Consider the following 22,928-nt stretch of genomic DNA (forward strand, 5'->3'; position numbering starts at 1 on the left):
TGATCCATAACCCTCCTTATGTTTTTGAATGAACTTAGAAATGACAGTATTTGAGGCAGAAGCAAAATTCAAAGAGCTTAATGTAATTAGTGCAGGCTCCTCTCACCCTTAGATGGCAAGGCATGGAAACACAAGTCTGGCATTAAGGGCTTTGAATGAATCTGTGCAAAGAGGGGTGGAGTAATGTGATTGGACCATAACAAGGACATATTGTTGCAAGAGAGATAAAAACTACACCGTTAGTCTGACCTTTACCAGCACATGAGGCAACAGAATTAATAAGGAGGAAAAAAAAATACAGAACAGGGATTAAATATGAAATGGAATAAAATAGTGCATATTTACCAAAGGCAGGCTGTGTCTAAATAATCTCATTTCTTTCTTTAATGAAAAGCAAGTTGTGTTTTTCTTGAACAAGAAAAGTAGAGGAACGGTAGTCTAGCTGGAATTCTGTAAACTATTGCTATAGTGCCATTAGGCAATTATTAGATAGACCAGAAATGTTGTTAGTACAGCTTGGGAGGGACTGGTGGAGTGGAAGACTTCATTTTGGAGTATTGAAACAATCTTTGGTAAGGAGCAGGCTTATAGTCTGCAATGAAAGAGAAACCTGAGTGTGTTTCTCCAGCAACTCCAGGTTGGTTGGGGAGTTGTGATGTGGCTATGAGAGACAAGTCCACTGCTGGAATTTACCCTGTGTTGAATAGCAAAGGTATTTATGTTATGTAAGGTGGGCTGATACCTTTTCAGGAATAGACAGGGATATGTGATTTTGTTCAGCACTTTTCAATGATTACAAAGCTGCATAGATATGGAAAATATAAGAAATCGAAAGCTTGAATATACAACACAAGAAAATCTTAGCATGTTTGTCTGTTAATACAAAGGTAGGTAGGGACTCTGATTTGAATAACAGAGAGAGAGAGAGAGAGAATTACTAAAGAAGAGGAGAGTGCCAACAGAGATACTGATGCTGTCCAACTATTAGGAATATAAAAATTAAAATAGAAAATACATTAATTAAAATAGGAAATTAAAGCAAGAGTTTTCTGCAGTGGGAGGTGGTTGATCATTGTCCTAAAAAGTCCAAACAAAATTTATATTTAACAGAGAAATGTGCATTCCTGAATCATGTGAAGTTCTGTCTCATTTGTCTATCTCACAGTAGCATTATCCCTGAGTGTCTCACTGATGTGCCCAGTGAGACAGCCGACAGGGTCACAAATAGCATTTGGAAGCTCTTGGATGATGGCTACTATAATTTTTCATGTAACCAGTGAATTTAGAATGCAATTAACTTTCCCATTATTGTTCACCTGTTCCTGGTCATCCCGAAGAGTGCAAGAGTTGTTGCCAGCTTCTCTGTCTTCAATTTTCTGTTTGCAGCTTGTCAGAATTAAACACAAAGGGTGAAAATGAAGAGATGAGTACAGTTATGGAATTTAATAACTGCTTGGCATGATGTGAGCTAGAGGACTTTATTTGGGATTTACAGTTGGTGTTTGCATTCAGGTGTTGGCTGGGCAACAAATGACAGCAGCCCTGTACTCTGCTTCTTTGTTTGCAAACCAGGGGCTCTTCTAGTCACAGTACATATATTGCTAGCGGTATGAGTGGATATTGCACTGGTTTCAGGGTGAGGTTTGTCTCCTGGACACACAGTTAACACTAGTAGAATCTTTTTTTTCATGCTTCAGTTTATGGGAGACACAATTGCGACTAGCCAGAAGCTGAGAGGCAAGTATGAAGCAGTTAGTGATAAGAAATTGCAGAGCAAGACCAAGACATTTTTTACCGAAGTATTAGCCCATTATCCATTTTACATATGATTCAATTAACATTATTGCTTTTTCTAAAAATAACTTATGTGCAGAAATAAACATAGCAAACGTGTTATCCTATGAGCTCTCCTTGTACTTGGCTAGCTAGCTCAGAATTGGCCTAAGGTGGAAAAGTGTGTTTCAAAAAAAATTTTTTTTAAAGAAGGAGAAATTAGGCCTAGCACTTCCTCTGAAGATTTATTTCAGCACCATACAGAATAAATAAAATCTGAAACAGGACAGGATACAGAGAGAGAACTTACTCTCATCCACTTATAATGTCAAAAATGTAGTCATAGATATGTTGTTAACAGGATAGCTACCTGACAGAAAAGCTGACTTAAAATTTTTTTGATTCATCTGGAGAGTTTACTGCTTTGCAGAAAAACCAAATATTTAATACTATATTGCTTCTGCATTTACAAGGTTGTTTTGTTTTTTGTTTTATTTCTTTTTAATTTTTAGCCTGCTTTCCACTGACACTCCACAAAAATAAAATTTGTGGAATCATATAATAAATTAATAGAATTATTTGGGTTGGAAGGGACCTTAAAAATCATCTTGTTCTGACAACTGTCCCATTGGCAGGGACACCTTCCTCTCGACCAGGTTGCTCAAAGCCCTGTCCAACCCAGCCTTGAACACTTCCAGAGCTGGGACATCCACAGCTTCTCTGGACAACCTGTGCCAGTGCCTCAACGCACTCACAGTACAGAATTTTATCCTAACATTTGATCCAAATCTACCCTCTTTCATTTTAAAACACTGTCACTATACTTCCTGATAAATAGTCCATCCCTATATTTCCTGTAGCTTCCCTTTAGGGACTGGAAGGTGCTTTAAGGCTCTCCCCAGAACCTTCTCTTCCTCAGGCTGAACAACCCCAATTCTCTCAGCCTATCTCCATAGGAGAGGGGCTCCAGCCCCTGATCCTGTTCATGGCCTCCTCTGGACTCACTCCAGAGTGAGTCACTCACTCCAGTTCCGTGTCATTCCTGTGCTGGGAGTCTAGAGCTGGATGCTCCAGGTGGGTCTCACCACAGTGGAACTGAGGGGCAGAATCCTCTGCCTTGATCTGCCTTTCTCTGAACTTGGTTTCAAGTTCTACTTAATTTTTTCTAGTCTGGGAAGAGAGGACTGCACACATTACTGGAGGTGTAAGCAAACCATAGATTTATAAAAAATGTAACAGTAGAAATTTTTCTCTTTTGTTCTCTCATCTCTGTGTAGCCCTCTTAACTTTGTGCTGTTTGAATGAGACTCAATCTCTCTTCAGTCTCTGCAGAGCCCAGAAAAGAAGCAGATGGACAGACATAACCTGAAGTCATGTTCCTATTTCTGACTCTGACTGTGTGGTGTAGTTTGGTCAATCCATTTCACTTTTTCTTTTCATATTCAGGGCACTCTCTGAGCTGTGGCAAGGTTGGCATCTTTCTTCTCAGTGTTGTCACTATGAAGGAAATCATACTGTGCTGGCAGCCATCAGTTCATAGCAGGGGCTTGGAGATTAAAGGCTTTGGAACACTGTTGGGGCTTTGGGGCAGCAGTAGTTGGATGGGGATTCAGGTACTGGTGCAGCAAGGTCTCAGAGTACTTTGTGTTTGCCTTGGCATTCTGACATCATTGTACAGAACTGTGATGACATACTTATATGGTCAGCACTTGGACTTTCAAGCTTTGTCCTTCCCACTGCTAGCACCCTGACTTGTCCTTCTCTCTAGTTAGTCCAGTTTGGATTTCACTAGTGGTCTCACATACACAGAGTATAGAGAGCACACTCACAAAAAATAGTTGAGAATGGAATTTAGTAGGATATGGTGATCAGCCACAGGGCTCTGTCAGATAAGCCTATGAACCAGCCACCTGCTGACAGACAAACAGCCCCCGCTGGACTCTCTTTTATCCACTTGTCCATGGATGTGTGAATGGATCAGGTTGGAATTACCTAGCAATTGACTGAAGGACTCCTAAATCCTGTGATGTTTACTTAGTACATGAGAACTTAGAGCTCTCCAGGTAGAGATGAGAGAGTGCTCCTGCATTACCAAACCCCTCTGATTTCATCACCAAATCTGATGAACTGTTACACAGCGAGATGAGGTAGGAATCATCTGTGTCCTTTTAGGTCATCCTGTCAGGACTTACCTTGAAAGACAAGACTCTTATCTACCTTTGTAGGTAAGTACCTGTATTGAGCTAAATCAGGAACAAACCCTGAAGTTACTGCAGCTCAGCTGTGGATGGCATCTTGCTAAATTTATAATAAAGCAATTACATTTTTTCAAGTGCCTGTATATTGGGTTCTGGTATGACACATTTCAAATTAATCTCTATTCAAGATCAAAGGACTCAAGTTTTTCAGTCACATGAGGTCTGAGGCACCTGTAAACAGACAGGAAATACATTTTCTCTTCCTTTCTTTTCTCTTCAGCACGTTGATTCTCTAAGCAAGGTCGCAAAGGCTGCTAAAATAGCGGAGCGGATGGTGAACCTGAACACATATGATGACATTGCACAAGGTATGGCCCACTGAGAGGTGCTTCTAACTCAAGTCTCAAGCATCACTTCTGCAGATAAGTACCTACAGCTACAGCAAGGACAGGACAGGACAGAATAGAAAAACAGAAGTAAAATGAGCAGATCTAGGAACCTGCTGACTCACACGAGGCAAATAGTACATCAGACCACGGGCATGCAAAGACCATGCCACGTTAGCCCTGCTCTGAGCTGGCTGGGGACAGCTGCTCTGGTGAGCACTGCCCTCCCTGCAGCACTTCCTTCCCTCAGCAGGTACTTTGCTCCTGGATGCAAGTGCTACTGACAGCAGCCTGAGCAGAGCTGATCCCTGCTCACATGCCAGCCGTGGCAATGCACTCTTGATGTCATTTCACAAGAGTCATCTTGCTGTCTCTGCTCATCTTCCTCCTGAAGGTCCATGTCCAGCTCTGGGAGTGGCCTGAGGTCACACCTTGCTCAGGACTTCTATTTTCTTGTTAATTCTTTGTCTGCTGATAATCAGTTTGATTTTTATTTTTCTTATGTGTGAAAGGACTTGTTAAAATGCATTTAAAGGGCTGAGTTGCTGGTTTGGAGTCGGGACTTAAGAACTGAGATAGATTTTACATTAACAATTGGGTTGTGCAGAGGCTGTGAGAATAACAGATTATCTTTTAAAGCTTCCTTGACACTCAACTGTGCTGATTTATTTCTGATTTATATAATCGGTCCTTTTCCTTGATCTTTTTTTGTTTTGTTTTGTTTAGATTTTAAATATTTTGAGGATGCATCCGATGAATACAGAGGCCAGCAAGGAACCCTCCTCCCACTCTGGAAGTTTCAGTATGAAAAAACCAAGAAACTTGCAGTTACTGCCCTCTCCTGGTAAGTCTCTTCATTCCAAACTTAATCTCGACTGTTGGGCAGGGCAGTAGAATGAAATGTAAAGGGATCTTATGAGGCAAGGCTGATTTCTCTGGAACACGGATTTGATTTATTACAGTCAGCTGCTTGGGCAGCACTGAAACGTGCCTGGTGCTTCTGGTTGCAGAGAAGATTGTGTAAGGCTGAATGTGATAGGTTTGTGCCCTTCAGCAGAAACTGAAGGCAGAGCAGGCTCTGTGCAGCACTGGGGAAAGTGAGTGTGGTTAACAGGGCAAAGAAGTGTCCTTTCTTGGAAAAGCTGGGATAGATACATCATATCTTTGGACAGTATGCTGTAGGAATCGGCCCTGCATAGGACAGCCCCAAAAATCCTGCTACGTACTTGAGTGTTGACCAAACACTTGAACTCTGTCAGGCTTGGTGCTGTGACCACTTCCCTGGGGAGCCCGTTCTTGTGCCCAACCACCCTCTGGGTGAAGAACCTTTTTATCAGATTGAATGTAGCTCTCTCCTGATGCAGCTTGGTGCCATTCCCTTGGCTTCTGTCACTGCTCATCACGGAGGAGAGATCAGGGTCTGCCCCTCCTCCTCACAATGATATTTTAAGTGCAATGAGGTCTCCCCTCAGTCTCCTGTTCTCCAGGCTGAACAGACCAAGCAACCTGAGCCACTCCTCACACAAGGGCTTCCCCTCCAGACAAGAGAGGTATTTGTGTATTGGGATCTTGTGCAGTTCAGTGCAGTAGGCATTTGCCCTGCAGTCCACTTTCACATATTTTGGTCAGTCCAAAAATGATCACTGATACTTGCAAATCCACTCTCTTTTGTTCTGAAATATTATTGCTATGGTTATTACTGTGAAAAAAACAACACTTATCACCAACACAAATGAGTCCTTTCCCTTTTTAACATGCTTGATGCTCCTCAGAACTGGCTTGGTTCATGCACTGAGCATGAGACATACCTAGTCACACCCTGCCCTGTGCTTCTTGTGCCCTGTGCAGTTAGGCTTCCTCTTACTTCTTTGTGTGAGCAGGTTTGTACCTTGACAAGGATAGAGACAGAGCAGGATTGCCATGTTCTGCCTTTCAAGCCACTATAGTATTATGTAAGAGAGTATCAAGCATGCAGTTGTGTGAAAATTACAGATAACAGTAAAAATTGGAAGCAAAATTGGGAGAAAAGGCATCTTTAATAGGTAGTTTATACTGCTATTAAATTTGTCCCCAGGAAATGATAAGAGAAAGATGGCTCTGAAATTGGAAAAATTACTCCAAATTGCGTTATGGAATAAGCTTTTCTAATTCAATTTTTATTCTCTCATTTTTAGCAGTGATGGTGCATTTAGTGAAAAGAATAAGAGCATTAGGATGCCTAGGTATTAGCCCAAATGAAAAAGGAGAAATGAAAAGAGAAGTGGGTTTATTCTACCAATTCATAGTAGCAAGTCAGAGACAATACTCATAGATAATTTCCACATACGTTTAATTTCGTGGAATTGTTACCCACTGGTTGTGCTGTGTGAGCTCAGGGATAACAACAGTACTGGTCTTTGTCCCATGGAAATCTTACCTATAGCAATCTACCACCTACAGAAGAAATTGTAGAGAGAGTAGATGTTTTTCAAGTAAAGGAACTTTAGAACACCTAGTAGATGGCTAATTGATCATTGCCAGTATTTGCCACAGGAAATAAAATGTTCCCCACCTGGGTCAGAAGGGAATTTCCCTTCCTGATTTGTGGTTGTGACATGAATTTCTGAACTGATAGCTGTCTCTGGAAGCATCTCTCATAATTTGATAAGAGGTAGGGAAAGTGAGTTTATTGATTTAGAAACTCTTTAATTCTTGCCACTGAACACTGGAAACCAATATATTCCCGTCTTTTCACTTTCCTCAAAGATCTCATTTTTAAAAGTGAGCTTCCCGCAATTATGAAATGGATAAGCCAAGAAGTGCTGGAAATTGACATGTGTGTCTTTTTATCTTTTTCATTCTACTGTTTTGATCTTCTAATGTTCTGCATTTTCGTGCATTGTGAGTTTGGACAAGTTACTCACAAACTTTATTAGTGCATATGGTCAGAGGGCAGAACCCTCGGACTGAGGGTAGTCCTGTGAGAATGAACTCTAAAGTTAATGTGTGAGACACTGTTTATTGCTGTGGAACTACATGGTTAATAATAAATGCCATCTTATATATATTTTCTCATTACAGGAATCCAAAGTACAAGGACCTATTTGCAGTGGGGTATGGTTCTTGTAAGTATTAAATGCAAAAGAATCACTGAGAGATTTAAAATATTTATCAAGTGCTCTGAGATCAATTCAGACAATCCTCTGAGCCATTGATTGCATCTCATAGCAAGGACTCACCTAATTTCTTAGCAATAAATTGAGATTTGCCTCAATACAGGGGTTAGGCTTTTCCATTCCAGGACATGAACATTCAGAAATACATAGCCATAGACAGCAATTACTGTAGGACTAAACCAAATTTAAAACAGGATAATGTGATATGTAATGGAATTGCTGAACTATTCTTTCTTTCTTTGTGGTCAGGAGAACAGAAATATCCATGATTTCAAAAGAGTTTAGATAGATTCAGGGAGGACCAGTTTGCTGTTGGAGGGATAAACCACCTGATCCAGTAAGCTGATAGATGTGAGTTGTGGGGAGCTGAGTACATACAAGGGGACAGACCTGTATTTGCTGACCTTCTCAATTTAGACAATTGATACATGTTGGTGTAAGATACTTGGCTAGGCTAGCTACAGGAAACTTTGGTATCATCCCAAATATGTCTTTATTCTTATGTCTTTTTCTGTGCTCTGACAATGGAACCAGATGGGTTGTCTTTATTTATACTGGTAAGGACTGTGTTCAGCTTGCAGTATTGCAAAATTTCATTTTCCTTTTAAATTTACATTTTTCTTTTGACTTTCACTCCATCTGAGTCTGGAAATGTTCTTGTTAGTTTGCCAAGATGCCTAAATTGGCCTGACACTCTTTTTAATTCTGCAGGCAGCAGCTATTCTAAAAAACAGATTAGAATCAGCTTTTGGGAAAAGAAGCATGGTGTGAAATGCTCAGGATGTCCTTGCCTTGTACAGCCGAGCAAAATCTTATTGTTCTCAAATCTCTGTGCTGAGAGAGTGCAGGAATTTAGCAGTGCCTTCTCACTGCCCTCCCAGCCAGGTGGCAGAGGAGAGATACAAGTTCAAGGAAGGTAATCTCCCTGCTTAACCTATTCCACAACCTATTCACTTAATTGTTTTAATGTCGTACACTTCATACACTAGGCAAGACCAGTATGCTTTCTGGGTTGTGCAAAAGTATTAGTTTGTTCTACCAGGGTCCATTATGCCAAAGGCAATACAGAGATGCAAAGGGAGTGAGACTCTAACTCAGTGATTTGCCATGAAATTATCATGAGAGCCAGAGATGATCTTACCCCATTTTTATAGAGGACAGAGGGTATAGCTTGTCTTAACCTGCTGAAGGCAGCTAAGAGCTGAGAGCTGTCTCTGCTCTCGGCTCCCCCTTTAGTCAGCACGGAGGGATCAGCACATCCGGAGGCCATCCATCCTGATGTTCAAGGGAGGAGCCAAGTGGCTCTCTGGAAGGGGTGATCCCTGCTCACAGCTGAGCCGAGGCAGAGCACCTAGCTGGATTTATCTCACCTCACTTTAATTGTCTCTTAGGCGACTAAAGTGAGCTGAGATAAATCCAGCCCAGAGGAAATGATCCTAGAGTCTCACAACGGCTGGGATATCTTTGGGTCTGCTGTGGCCATAATTACATCACCAATCTTCTGTGCAGTAGGCATTTGGGAGCACTGCCAAAAGACAAGTAACACATTTGTCCTGCTGCCTAAAGTGTACTTTTTGAAACAAAAGATCCCTTGTTTACTGTAGGTTGACACCACTCCAGAGTGGTGGGTGCTTGCTTTACAGAGAGGGCCCTAGCCTCTCCCTTGCTTTTTTAGGGAGTCTTCTGCAGTCTTCTCCAGTGATTTATTTGGATGGGGGTTTCTGATGTTAACGGTGTTTCTTTGGCATGAGACAGGCTCTTCTGAATAAGGAAATATTGTCATTGTAATTTGCAATTCAGGGTTTATGCTGCCTGGCTGGAACTAAATTTTATTCCCATGAGGAGGAGCTGTCTTTCTGTTTTTATTTTTGCATAAATGAGATTGCTGGGTTTCTGGCTACAGTGACAGCTTGCAGTGAGGGTTCAGAGCCACTAGTGGGTGTTGGGCTTGTGTTCTGCCTTGCTGATGGGAAGACTATGAATACAGGCTCAGGCCTTTGCCATCACCTCAGTTCATGTTCCAAAAGCAATTGTGCCTCTGACAGGTTTCAGAGATGGCTTTTCATGTGCAGCTCCAACTGTCAGCACATGAACTGAGTAGCAAAAAATATTGTCTCTATGGCCAATGTATTTTATCCCACAGTTTCTTTGGATTTAATGGATGTAGCTTTCCACTCAAGGATGTTTGAAGAGTACGGATTCACACACAAAGCACTGGCAATCTGAGGTATTTGACAAAGATGTCTACTCAGTTCTTCACAGTCTGAAATAGGGCTTTATGTAGGCAGAAGGAAAGCACATAAAGATACATATACTGTTCTCTCTTTCTAGTGTGAAATCAAGCATAAGTAGTGCTGCCACAGGGTCCCTACACTGGTGTGACTGCGTCCAAAGTAAGAGTTGCTGCAAATTTGTGATCAAACTAAATTGGTGTTAAATCCAGACCAGAGCTTTCATGGAGATGAGCTAATTATAGGTAGATGGCCTGAGGCTCCCCAGAGCTGAAGAGTAATCTTGGAACACAGAATATAGAACAGCTCTGGTTGCACTCTCCTAAAACAAAGAGACAGGTTAATACAGGGAGATTGGGCATACTTAGTGGGCAGTCTTGTATTTTCCCATTTCTCAAATGAGCTGCCCAATGACCATGGATAATCTTTTATTTACTGCCTTGCACTGAGTGAGGCTGATGGATGGTTGGTCTCTGCAGTAAGGGTATTCCCAAACAGGACATGCTTAGGGTGCTTTAGAAGGAATAGTGAGAGGAGAAAATTAACCAAGTGGTTTTTACATCAAGGTACTGCCTCTTCCTGTTTGCCTCTCTACTTCATAGGCATTTTTAGAATCAGGCACTTTAATTAGAGATTAGAATCAAGAAAATGAAAAGTAAAACTAGCTCACAGAGGGAAAAAGTCATTCTGCAGGGACTGAGAGGAGATATGCATAGAGATATGCTATTTGCCTCCTCTTTTTCTTCAAGATGCCTGATTTCCCTCTATCTAGAAAACAAATAGTGGAAAAAATAATTAGTAGTGAATTCCCAATCAACTACTGACTCAAAAGATTGAATAAAAACAAAGACAAGCTTCATGTTACACCACTTAGCTTTGTACACAGCCTGTTTCAAGCCCCAGAGACTTGTCCTAGGCCAAATACTTTGTTTTCTAGCAAAATATCTTTCAGACAAATATGAATTTCGGAGACACGAGTAAGGCATCATGGAATCATGGTGTGGTTTGTGTTGGAAGGAACACTGAAGCTTGTTCAATTCAAATCCCCCTGCCACAGGCAGGAATGCCATTCTCTAGATGGTATTCCTGAACACTTCCAGGGATGGGACAGCCATAGCTTCCCTGGGCAATCTGTTCCAGTGTCTCACCATCTTCACAGTAAAGAATTTATTCCTAATATCGAATCTAAACTCTCAGTTTAAGAAGGTTAGCCCTTATTCTGTCACTATCTGCCTATGTAAAAAGGCATCTCCATCTCTTTTATAAGCCTGCTTAAGTACTGGAAGGCCACAGTGAGGTCTTCCAGAGCCTTCTCTTCTCCAGATTGAACAATCCCAACTCTCTCAGCCTGTCTTCAAGTAGGGGTGCTCCAGCCCTCTGATTATGCCTGTGATCTCCTCTCAACTCACTCCAACAGGTCCATGTCTTCCTTGGCCTCCAGAGATGATCACCAGGCATTGTAAAATGGGATGGAAGGTGCTAAATGTTGAGAAGACAAGGGCTGAAGAGATTATTGTGATGATGATGGCTAAACCTTGGCTCCCCTACCCAACTTCTTGAGTATCAGGATTGAGAACTCTTGCACCCTAAGAAAAATGTATCTAAATGTCTCCCAAGTCTTATTCACTCCTTTATGATGGAAAGTGTTTTCCCAAAGGGTCACACATGCTAATGCTCTAAACAGACAAGCTTTAGGCTCTGCAGGTGAGATATTTTTTAATCCAGTTAGTGTGTGCTCTGCTGATTCAATGCCATATGTTAAAATCAAATCTTATTATATACTTAACTGGATGCTAAATGATTGCATTCATACTTTTGCTAGTACAGTTAGTCTATCAGTCACCCTGACAAGAGGGATTGTAGTTTTGACAAGACATTTACCCTCTCCTTAGGTCTAGGGATCCAGATAATAGGTGAGATAATTCAGCAGGATTGGAGTCCTACACTGAAAGAAGTCCACTGCATACAGATAAGGTCTGTGATCATTAATTCAGGTTAACTACTTATTAGCTGTTCCTGAAATGTAGATAAATCCTTCAAGTTTTCTATGCGAACTCTGTCAAATTATGGAAATAACAACTGAGAACCATAGATTCATAAAATGTCTTGAAATGGAAGGGACCCAATGGAAGGATCATGGAAGCCCGACTCCTGTCTCTACACAGGATCATCCCCAAGAACACCACCATGTGCTTGTGAATGTTTTCCAAATGCTTCTTGAACTCTGTTAGGCCTGGTGCTGTGACCCTTTCCTTGGGGAGCCTGTTCAAGTTCCCAGCCACCCTCTAAGGGAAGAACCTTTTGCTGATATCCAACCTAATCCTCCCTGACACAACTTCAAGCCATTCTCTCAGGTCCTGTCACTGGTCACAGAGCAGAGATCTGTGCCTATCCCCCCTCTCCCCATCATGAGGCTGTTGTAACTACGATGAGATCTCCCCTCATTCTCCTCCAGGTTGAACAGACCAGGTGACCTCAGCTGCTCCTCACATGGCTTCCTCTCAAGGCCCTTCATCATCCTTGCCCTCCATTGGATGCTCTCTAGTACCTTTATATCCTCCTCTTATTGTGGCACCCAAAACAGCACCCCAGTGCAGAGCAGAGCAGGACAATCCCCTCCCTTGCCCAGCTGGCCTGATGTCCCCAGGACAGAGATGTCCCCAGGACAGGGATGTCCCTTCTGGCTGCCAGGACACTGCTGACTCATGTTCAGCTTCTCATCAATCCCCCAGAGTCCCTTTCCCTGGCACTGCTTTCCACATCTCATTCCCCAGTCTGTCTGCACAGCCAGGGTCGCCCCATCCCAGAAGCAGAATCCATCACTTGTCTCTGTTAAACTTCACAAAGTTGCTGATCGCACATCTCTCTAATATGTCGAGGTCTCTCAGCACAGCCTCTCTGCCTTTGAGGGAAACATCAGCTCCTTCCAATTTAGTATCATGGACACACTTGCTTAACAGTACTTTGAGACCTATGTACAAGTTGTTTATGAAGACACTGAAGAGCATTGGGCCCAAGATGAAGTCCTGCAGACACCCACCAGTGACCAGCTGTCAGCCTGAGGTAATCCCATTTACTATAATCCTCTGTGTCCTACACATCAGCCAGTGTTTACCCACTGCGTGATGTAGTTATCTATCTGTGAGCTGGATGTTTTGTCCAAAAGGGATATTTAGGGAGTCCAGCTCTTTGATACATTAGAAAATAATAAAAAAATAGAACAGAAAATAATTTTAGAAAGTTATTAGTCTGTCTCCATGCAAGATAATACTTTATTTAAAATGTGGTTTGAGGTCTAAACTTAGTCCACCTGATGATGATTGCATGCCCTATAATTCCTGTCATCGTTGACAGCATACCCCTGTAGATGACAGGAAAGCCTTGTGACAAGGACAGAAATGTATGTTTGAGAAGCAGAACATTAGAAAGCCGGAAAACTTTGATTTAACAGTAGAGGCTGTGGGCTTAAGAAGGCTCAGTGTTACAAAATGTGCCAGATGTTTGCTTGTGTTTTCTTCTCTGCAGTGGTAGATTTAAAGGTTATGATGCAGAATGTGGAACATAGTCTGGAATGGATTTACATAACAAACTGCAGATAAATTTGGTATTTTCTGATGAATGACCAAAGAGCTTCAACTAAAAGCACCAAGTGATTGAATACTGCCTAAAAAATTCAGATCTTTGAAGCAGCTCTCAGAAAGTCTCTTCCAATATGTTTATGTATTTAAATTATGTTCCCAGAACAGGCAGAGAAGACTCCTGGGAGCAGAAATCCCTACTAATCTTTCTCTAAGCTACATGAGTTTGTTTTTATATTGGGAATAGCGATTTAAGACCTTGCCAGACAGAGAAAAAACATTTTATATTGCTTGGATGAAATTCTTTTCCTAGTATGAGGATGTGTGTACATGCAGTTCATGAGAGGGGACTGCTGTGGAGAGGAGGGGCTGGCGTGTCCCCAGGCACATAATGGCCTGTGTGCTGGACCAGCTACAGCATTGGCTGTCAGATTTTTAGACCCCACAGTGAAGCTATTGAAGTTTTCTGAGTCAAAAGCTACAAAAGGCTGATAGAGATTCATGTGGCCCACACACCTCACTCAAAGAGAAGTTCACGTTGCAGTCTGGATTCAGTTTGCTGTTTGGCATACATTTGTATGTTGTAACAGATTGCAGCTTTGGAAAAATGTCTTCATGTTCACTCAGTCATGTTCCCAGTGTGCAAGTTGATAAATGCATCTTCAATGTTAAAAGATCCATGAGGCTCACTCTCTGCTTTTGGTTAAAGGATTGAGAACTGCATTGTACCACCATAGAGTCTGAGTGTTTCCTTTTAGTTATTAATGTATTTTTTATTGATATTTTGGATATTTGTACTGTAAATTGAAAGACTGTCCCCTTTTGCAAATGCTTGTGGTGCCAGTTATTAGTGGTAGTTGGTACAAGGGATAGTGATGTCTAAATATCAGTAGTGAAATTATGTTGAGGAAAAAAAAGGATACAATCACAGAAACAAAACACAGTGATTGTATCGTCACCAGTGATTTTAACTGATTATATTTAAGTTGCTGCTGTAGGGGATATTACAATACAGAAAAAAGCATCAGTAGAATAAAGAGAGAGAAGAATTAAAAGGAAATTTTAAAGTTTTATTTTTGAATTGCTGTAGAACATTTGTATGGGCACTGAGTATGCCCACAATCAAACAGGAACACCCTGGAGGACTTGGGTTTGCTATCTACTAATTTAAGAGTGATGTTTGTACTATGTGACTTTCAAAACCTGAAAGGAATTTTCCATTAATACATTGTATTAATTAAAAGAGGCTGCTGGGGAATAAAAGAGGAAATAAATACGTAGCAATTAGATGTCTCTTAGGCAAGCATATAAAAAGCCATTTGTAACTAGGTCCAATGCTAATCTATTATTTTACCCATGAAATCACTGCTGACAAAAAGTTTTTATGAGACAAATATCTGCGAGGTGTCAAGAAATAGAACAACCATTCAAAGAGCAATTTAGATCCCATTTGTATCAGAACACAAGGTGTTAAAAAAACCTCAAGCTGTGTAGAAATACAGAGGTAAGCCCTATTTTCAGAAGCAATAATTTAAAAAAGTTTTGTGTAGAAACCCCAATACTGAACTTCATAAGAGTTCCTTGGATCTAATAAAAGGAAGAGTTGCAAAGGAATTGAGCTGAGAGAAATTTTAAGTGTAGTTTTTAATTTAATGCTGAAATGACTTCCCTGGAAAGGCATGCTCATCACTGGTGACAAATTGGGAAGGGTTCAAAAAAGAAAGAATGATCTAAGAGCAGAGTGACTGACCTGGGAAACAAATTTAAAGAATTGGGTTTGTTCAGCTTGTCAAAGAAAAGCTTATTAAGTCATTGGATTGTGGTCTGTTAACTCCCTGTATTGGGAAAGCAGATCATGTAACAAAGGGATCTTTAATCTGGCAGACAAATGATGTAACAAGATCAAAGAAAAGCTAGAGCTACATGAATCAGGCCAGACAATGTGTGGCTCTTAATAGCAGATGAGCAATTGAGAACAATTAATTTTGGCATGTGGTAAATTACCATCTTCTGGAAAATGTAAAATGTGGAAATTTTAAAGATTTGATATTTGTTCTCTGAAGTTTTGGTCTGTTGAAGATATGATTTCTTCATTTAAAGATTTAAGGTAGTGAAACCTTGTGTCTCTGATAGCTTATATTTTTCAGAAGTCCGATTTATTCACTCTTCTAACCTTTTTATGGGCTTCTTTCTGTACTGTCTCCTGTTTGAGGTTTCAAAGTTCATTTGCAAAACATCTATATCCTCCCCCATGGTCTGACAGTCTTTGAAAAACCTCCCTAGTGGAATCAGTGTTAGAAGTTAAAGCCATCATGCATTCAGTTTATTGAGATAACCAATTGTGGTCAATTAAACATAATTACACTGAAAATAACACTATAGAACCTCTTTTCCAAATACTGAATATCGCTTACCACATATTCAGGAGAGAAAGACCCTGTTACACTATCAACTCTGTTAATAAACATAACCTAATAACCATAATACATTAAGTGAATCTTTCATATGAAAGATGAATTTAATTTGGAGACTTAATTTCTGATTTGTAATATAAATTCTGTGAACTCGTATGTAGTTTTTCTGAGCCATAACCTTTTAATACATGTAATTTTCAATCAACTCACAATTTTAACTTTGGCTGTAGCATTTTGTTATGCATGAAATAGTAAAGAGCTCAGTTGGCTTGTTTGGGAAAAAAGATGTATTAACAGATTTTCTAGAGCCTTGGGATCAAAGGAGCTTCTGAGCCATCCTGTTGTGTCTCCAGTGCATTGCAGGCCATTAAATTCCACCCACTTACCTCTCTGTGTAGACCAGTTAGTTTGATTAGTGCATTTTTATCCACAGGAGGCAAAACATTTGTGTACCGTAGAGTCTTACCTGTTCAATAAAACTAGTCTGACCCCTTTCCTTTCTTTGTCTCTGGAAATGGCTCCATTTAAGTTATTGTGGGAATTCTTTTCTTAGCATTTGCACAGCAGAATTCAAGGATAGACAGGTTAGCTCTCTTTGTCATCAGTGTCAATGGGATGGTCTTGTGATGAAAATCTGAGAAAAGATTTTCTAGCGATCCATATTGAGACACCCCTTGACTCACTAGGAGAAGATGGTCTACAGATATTGAGGACAGACAAAACAGTTCTAAACACTCTCTCTTAAAAGGATCAGTGTTTGCTTTATTTAAAGATTGGTTTCCCCACACACAGATGTTCTTATGCCCGTGTTCTATCACATAAACACTATCTGTTTTTATTTTGCATTCCCTCCAAATACTAAGGTTACATTTTCACCACAGCTTGACTTTTCCATAGCAAAAGTTCTGGAATCAATTCTACTTCTCACAGCCTAGTCTAAGTAGCAAAAAATTTGTCAGGCCATGATGCTGTAGTGGTCCTCACCATCTTCACCATCATATCTTCTCAAGAGCAGTGGGATGAGCCCTGGCTGCCCACAGAGCCCCTGTGCTGCTGGCTGTGTTGTTGTGCTTAGGTATCAGCTCCCTATCTCTTTACTGCAACCAACCCTGACACATGACCTGTTTCCCTGATAATCCAATGCTTAGGTCAATAAATAGCAGAGCAGAATCTGGATAAAACACTAGCCACTGTTACTTAACTGTAATGTATTTACTCCTGCCAGATACTTAACTATTTTTCCATTTCACTTGATATTTTAAAGGGCTTGGTTTCCTTCTGATTGCTTTATATTTCATAGTTGAAAGCTTGATGTGGGGTACTAAGCAGATTTCTTAATCTGAGTGCTTTGACTTGTATCTGAGAAGTCCAGCCTTCATTTTACTCTTTGCATTAGAACTTTGAAGATGGGGTTTGGTAACTTGGGTAGATTCACAAAAAAGAACCATTTTAAAAAAGATTTTTACCTTACAGTATTTCAAATTTGTATGTCACTTTCTTCAGAAGAATTCCAGAGAGTCCGTGTAAGAGAAAACAAAATTAATTGATTGGTTTGGCTTCCACAGTGCTCCATAAGTGAATCAGGGCTGATGAATGCCAGGAGGCATAAGATCTATTTAGGGCTTGTGTAGGCAGATGCATGAGTTTAAGGGAGACCTTGGTATGCTATGGATTTGTTCTGGTTGCCTCCCAAGAAAAGGCTCTGGATCCAGTGACCTTGAGAGGTTTTTCCATTTCCTCTGTTTGTCAGAGGCAACCATGCTTGTGAAATCAGCCACACAGATAAGAAACGCTGTTGGTCTGTAAGGTTTATTTATCAGTGAATGCATGCTTTCCTGTGGTTAATCAGCTATTAAAGCTCAAAAGTTTTAAAATCCTTGTTAAGAAGACAGAACTATTGTTAATCTGTCATGACTACAGGAGTGCAGCCTCTGTAGTGAAGCATTGCTGTTGAAAACCTCGATCATATAAATAATTTGTACAGAATTCTGTTATGATTTTTTAAAAGGTTACTGTTGCAGGCTTAGATACGACTGGGTGATCTGCATTGTTCAGTTGCATTCAGTGTCTTTCTAGCTAAGGATGTACTTCAGTGGTGAATCCCTGTATGGTAGCTGCAATTTAGCAAGTGGTTCGCTGGGAGTAGGAGAGGGATTCCAGCAGTCTTCTTGGAAGAATTATGTGGAAAGAAGTCCTGCAGAGAAGATTAGTCTGAGAGAGCTGGTTGATATTCAAAGATCACTTCTTCTCAGGCTTAAGAACAATGCGTCCCAATGAGCAAGAAATCAAGCAAAGCAAATGAGAGGCCCTATGTGGATCGTTAAAGAGCTCCTGTCATTAATCAGGCATAAGCAGAAAGCACACAAGAGATGGAAATGGGGATGGGCCACTTGGACTGAATATAGAAATGTTAACAGAACAAGTAAAAAATGAGACAAGGAAGGCCAAGGCAAATCTGGAATTCATTTTAGCCAAGGATGTCAAGAACAGCAAGAAGGTGTTCTTCAAATACATCAATAACAAAAGGAAAACAAAGGATAATATGGGCCTGTTGCTTAATGGAGGGGGGAAGCTGGTGAGAAAGAATTCAGACAAGGCAGAGTTACTAACACCTTCTTGCATTGTTCTTCATTGACTAGAACAGCCCTCAGGGGTCTCTGACCCAAAAGATCAGTGTAAAGGAAAGTTGGAAGCAAGACTTTCCTTTGATCATGTTAGAGAACACTTAGGTGACCTTGACATGCACAAGTCCCTGGGCCCCGATGGAATGCATCAAAAAGCACTGAGGGAACTGGTGGACACCGTAGCGAGGCTGCTCACCATCACCTTTGACAGGTCGTGGCAACCATGAAAGCTGCCTGGGGATTGGAAGAAAGTAAATGCCACCCCAGTTTTCAGAAGGGGCAAGAAGGAGGACCCAGGGAACTACCAGCCAGTCAGCTTCACCTCAGTCCCTGGAAAGATGGTAGGCTTGTTCTGGAGGCTGTCTCCTACCACATGGATGACAAGAAGATGGTCATGAGTGGTCAACATGGATTCACAAAGGATAAATAATGCTTGATCAACCTGATTGCCTCCTGTGATGAAACAGCTACCTGAATAGGTGAGGGAAGAGCAGTAGATATTGTCTACCGTGACTTCAGCGAGACTTTTGTCAGTAACACTCTGGTGTCATGTTATAGTGCAGAAAATAATCAATAAGAACGCATATAATAAAGCATGCAAAATATCCCCTGTGCATCTTCTCTATATACCTTGATCTGCCCCTTGCTAAAGTGCACACATTAGCCACCCTTAAAAGTAAGACTGGGTATGTAAATAGCTTTTGTTACAAACCACTATAGGCAAAATATCTCTATATTTTTTATGTGGTAACTTAACAAGTATATTAACTACTAGTTGTTTTTTTTTGTAGAGGCCCTTAAAACAGTAGCTGGAACAGAAATTAAAGAATGATGGAATGTTTATGTTCTTATCTATGATAAAAATAATATATTTAAGATGGTTTTGCAAATAACATAAGGATTTATGATGTCTTCGGCAAAGTTATTTTACATATGAAAGTGAGAAAACAGGAAGAACTACAAATGGAAAAGGTAACACTTAAAAGCATTGGGAGTTTGTCTCTCAGAGAATAGGTAAATTTTGTTTGGTAGCTAAGAAATTTTTCCCTGAGTGTGGCATGGTATTGCCAGGTCTGATCATTCAGAGATGAAAAGGCATTATGAGAATAGTGATTAATTGAAAAACTTTCTTTCTTTTTGTTTGCCCTCTATAATTTCAGGGTGGCATCTGTTTGTTTTAAAGCCTTCCTTTATTGCCATGAGGGCTAGCATGGTTTGAAACAAAGCAGAAGCAGAACTTTGTTTAAATAATAAAGCTGAGACTTGAAAAGAAAACTTCCTGCTATTGCACCATTCTGAATTTCAGGAAATTGGCAGCCCTGTTGCAACTTTTGTGTCTCTCCTTGCATGGCCCGCTAAGCAGTGTCACTTCATGAAGGTAGGGGCAGTGATTCCCAAAAGAATGGAGTTCTGTGACCTGGAGTTCTGTAAAATCCCAGTGGGCTTGGGTCTTTGCAAATCTCAGTGGGCTTGGTACTTGCAACTTTTGTATCTCATGTATCTTGAGAGACCAGCTCACAGCTCCACTGTGATCCCTAGAGTACACCAGGAAATCCCCAATAAATATGGGTCTGGTCCACCTTTGCTAGTTTGTTGCTCCTTGCTTTTCATATGCTTCCTTTAGAACACCTCAGTTTGTCTGTAATGAGATTAAATTGCTCTTGTGGCTGAATTATTTATGGCTTTTTATGTAATTTTCCAAATTTGTATTCCCACTGAGAAATGTTAATTAAGTTTTGCCAAGACTAGTTTGAAATACATTTCAGATTTCCAGAAGAGTTTTCAACATTTCCATCCAAACCCCAAGCCCCAGTGGGATCTTCCATATTTTAAAGGCATCAGAGTTTAGCTTCTTGCTAAACACCCCTTGTACTGCAGGATCTCTGACAACCTCTAATCCTTCCAGACTTCACAGCATGGTCAGAAAATTGCAATTTCCTTTTCTTCTTTAAAACAAATTCTTATCATTTCTTGCATATGGTATTACAGCTGACAGCATGAAGTCCCAGCCTGAATATTAAGACTGTAATCCTACTTCTTGAGTTGTGGTGCAGTGTACAAATTCATTCAACTGGACTTGCAAGGTGGGTGCCACCAAAATGAAATCTCAATTAATTTACTAATGACGGTCAGTTGAGACTCTGTTCTATGTTGAGCAGCTGCTGATTCATATTTTAACAAGCTATTGTTTTCCCAATTTAAATTCTATGAATTTCTTGAATCATCAGCTTTTCTCCAAGATGCACTGGGTGGTATTTGCATGATTAATCATGCATTTTGACTTTTACTTAGCACACGTATTTACATAACTCCAGGATTAGTTAAGAGGAAGGGCAGAATGTGGCTTCCAGATGAAGTGGAAAAAAGTTTGGCAGTGGAAAGAAGTTTCAGCAAACAGCCGCGGGTCAGGAATTCTGAAAACCACATGTCTGAGATAACTGGGCAGTGAAAGCTTTCTGCCAGTGGGGATGATGAGGGTAATACTGCTTCTTACTGGTATTTTCTGTGTTGAGTAGGAGAGGTCATTCAGGCAGTGTCTATAAAATACTGTTAGATTGTATTCCAATTTCATGCCTAAGTTTACTAGAGTGTCTGGCTATGAAATTATATCTAATTTCTGTTCATTTGGAAGGTGTTTGATGGTGTCTGCCTTCTGCATTACAAGATAAAATTTTTCCTTGTTTGTTGAAAAGAACTTTTTATTAGCATGTTGGTTTGATTTTAGCCTTTAGCTATTGCAGTGTTGGTTTCATACAATAAGTGTGAATTTTAAGAATTATATAAAATCAGGCTGAAGTAGGCCTCTAACTATATCTGGAGAGGATTAATTGTGGTTGATGGCTTCTGATAAATGTGTGACACTTTTAAAATCAGTGTCTAAAGCTCAGGAGGATAGGACTTCATCTCCTCTTAAGCATCTTGTCTCAGCATTCTCAGACTCACTTGCTGGAGCAAAAACTTGCTCAAGTGCACCTGGCACACCTTGCCAGAGAGTTTGTTATAGCTCCAAAGCTGGAATTCAAAAGTACAGGGACAGACCTTGGACTGGGAATTAGATGAGGGATTTCCCACTTTTGCCAAGTAGGCAAGTAAGGATACACCCTTCCTGGAGAGCAGCCCCCTTCCCCGTGGCTGTGCTGCAGAGTTATTTTAATTCCTTATGTGGATGTGCATGCACAGCAGCTTGAAGCCCATCACAGCCCTACCCACGTCCCTCTATTAGGAGAGAGAGTCCTGGAATCCTCTTCAGAATAGGATTCTGTTGCATTAAAACGTCCACAGAGGAGCATGTGTGGGCTAATGACCCATCGAGTATTTTGCTACCCCTTGGGAAATTTTCAAAGGACACTGAGTATCAAAAAAGGAGGGTTCTTTCTGACCTTGAGAACTATCTTGTTGTGACTGGAAAAATTAGGGCTGAGGGTTTACATAAAGACTCTGAAGATGCTTCAGCACTCTCCCTTTTGTGTGCTGTGCAGAGATGGAGTACAAGAAAGTACCCAGTGTATCCTCTGAAAACGGTGGTAGCTGCTGTCAATCAGCTGTTACAGGTTGGATCTTTCTGAATCCTGATATTGTATGAGCAGAGTCACTCATGAGTTGTTTATTGTAGTACCACATGTGTTAATGGTTGCTGGCATCACCTCCGTACTATAAATATCCCACTGAATAGTGACACAGTGTTAATTCTTGCATGTGTTTACCATTTTTATTTGCTTTTTCTAACCAAATATTTACAAACAATCCCATTGTACTCTCTGGCATTGTGAGGCAGCTCCCTAAAGGAAACCATTAATTTTCTGCTGTACAGCATTGGTTGATTAGATGCTTTGTGGAGGGGGAACTGATATGAAAGCGTAGAAATGAAAACAGCAACACTCCTGCCAAGCACTGTAGCCTGTTGCTTTCATTCATCAGCTGGTTTTATTCATTCGTCTGAAGGAATGCTAGTGAATGAATCTTATTGGAGAGCTACACAAACTGTGAGGCAGCGCTCAGGAGCGCAGCAGCCTCCCTTCCTTGCTGTCTTCTATCAGTATCCCTGTTCCCAACACCAGGGGTCAGCTTTCTACTGTTAATTTGAAGCCCTTTCTGCTCCAGCTGTGGCATCTAGCCATTACGAGATACAAGGAAACCAACGGGAAGCTCCAACCCTCCTCTAGAGCAAACATACTTTACAGGAATGGTTAAGGTAGAAATACTTATATGCTGGGTAACTTGTAACTTCTCCCGGCAGAGCTATTTTCTAATTGCCTTTTTCTTCCATCCAGGAGCTGCAGTTATCTATTTGTTGTTTAGACTGACTTTGGAATCAGTGGATGTGACAGCTCCTTTCACAGTGCCCTGGGATTGCAGAGTGGGCAGGATCTCTGCCTGCCTGTTTTAGTTACTCACATGGTCTTCATTGCTGTCATGTCTGAGGTTCCTTTCTGCCTTGAGAGTCTGTATCTTTCCAGATAAGGTCATGCAGCATTGCATTTACTTCTTAACGATGAAAAAACTATGCCAAGGGGCTCACAGCAAACAGCAAATACCTACATCAGCATTCATCTCACATCCTGCAGAGCA

General features: G+C 40.8%; 1 protein-coding gene and 1 long non-coding RNA gene across 3 annotated transcripts in view; both read left to right on the plus strand.

The window, feature by feature from the left end:
- The window catches only part of DNAI1 (dynein axonemal intermediate chain 1), a 136,536-nt gene that overhangs the window by 25,864 nt on the left and 87,744 nt on the right, over window positions 1-22,928 (plus strand). Inside the window, exons 10-12 of the mRNA XM_064403788.1 lie at window positions 4,252-4,339; window positions 5,084-5,201; window positions 7,418-7,461. Coding sequence (XP_064259858.1) covers window positions 4,252-4,339; window positions 5,084-5,201; window positions 7,418-7,461 — 250 coding nt within the window. The remainder of the gene's footprint in view (window positions 1-4,251; window positions 4,340-5,083; window positions 5,202-7,417; window positions 7,462-22,928) is intronic.
- LOC135289922 (uncharacterized) lies at window positions 9,099-12,678 on the plus strand. 2 transcript variants are annotated; one of them, XR_010352657.1, is made up of 4 exons: window positions 9,099-9,739; window positions 9,844-9,905; window positions 11,636-11,717; window positions 12,623-12,678. It is a non-coding gene; the product is annotated as an uncharacterized LOC135289922 (long non-coding RNA). The 2 variants fall into 2 exon arrangements; XR_010352656.1 differs by having other exon boundaries at window positions 9,099-9,905.

The sequence above is a fragment of the Passer domesticus genome, chromosome Z (assembly GCF_036417665.1).
Source record: "Passer domesticus isolate bPasDom1 chromosome Z, bPasDom1.hap1, whole genome shotgun sequence".
Lineage (NCBI taxonomy): Eukaryota > Metazoa > Chordata > Aves > Passeriformes > Passeridae > Passer > Passer domesticus.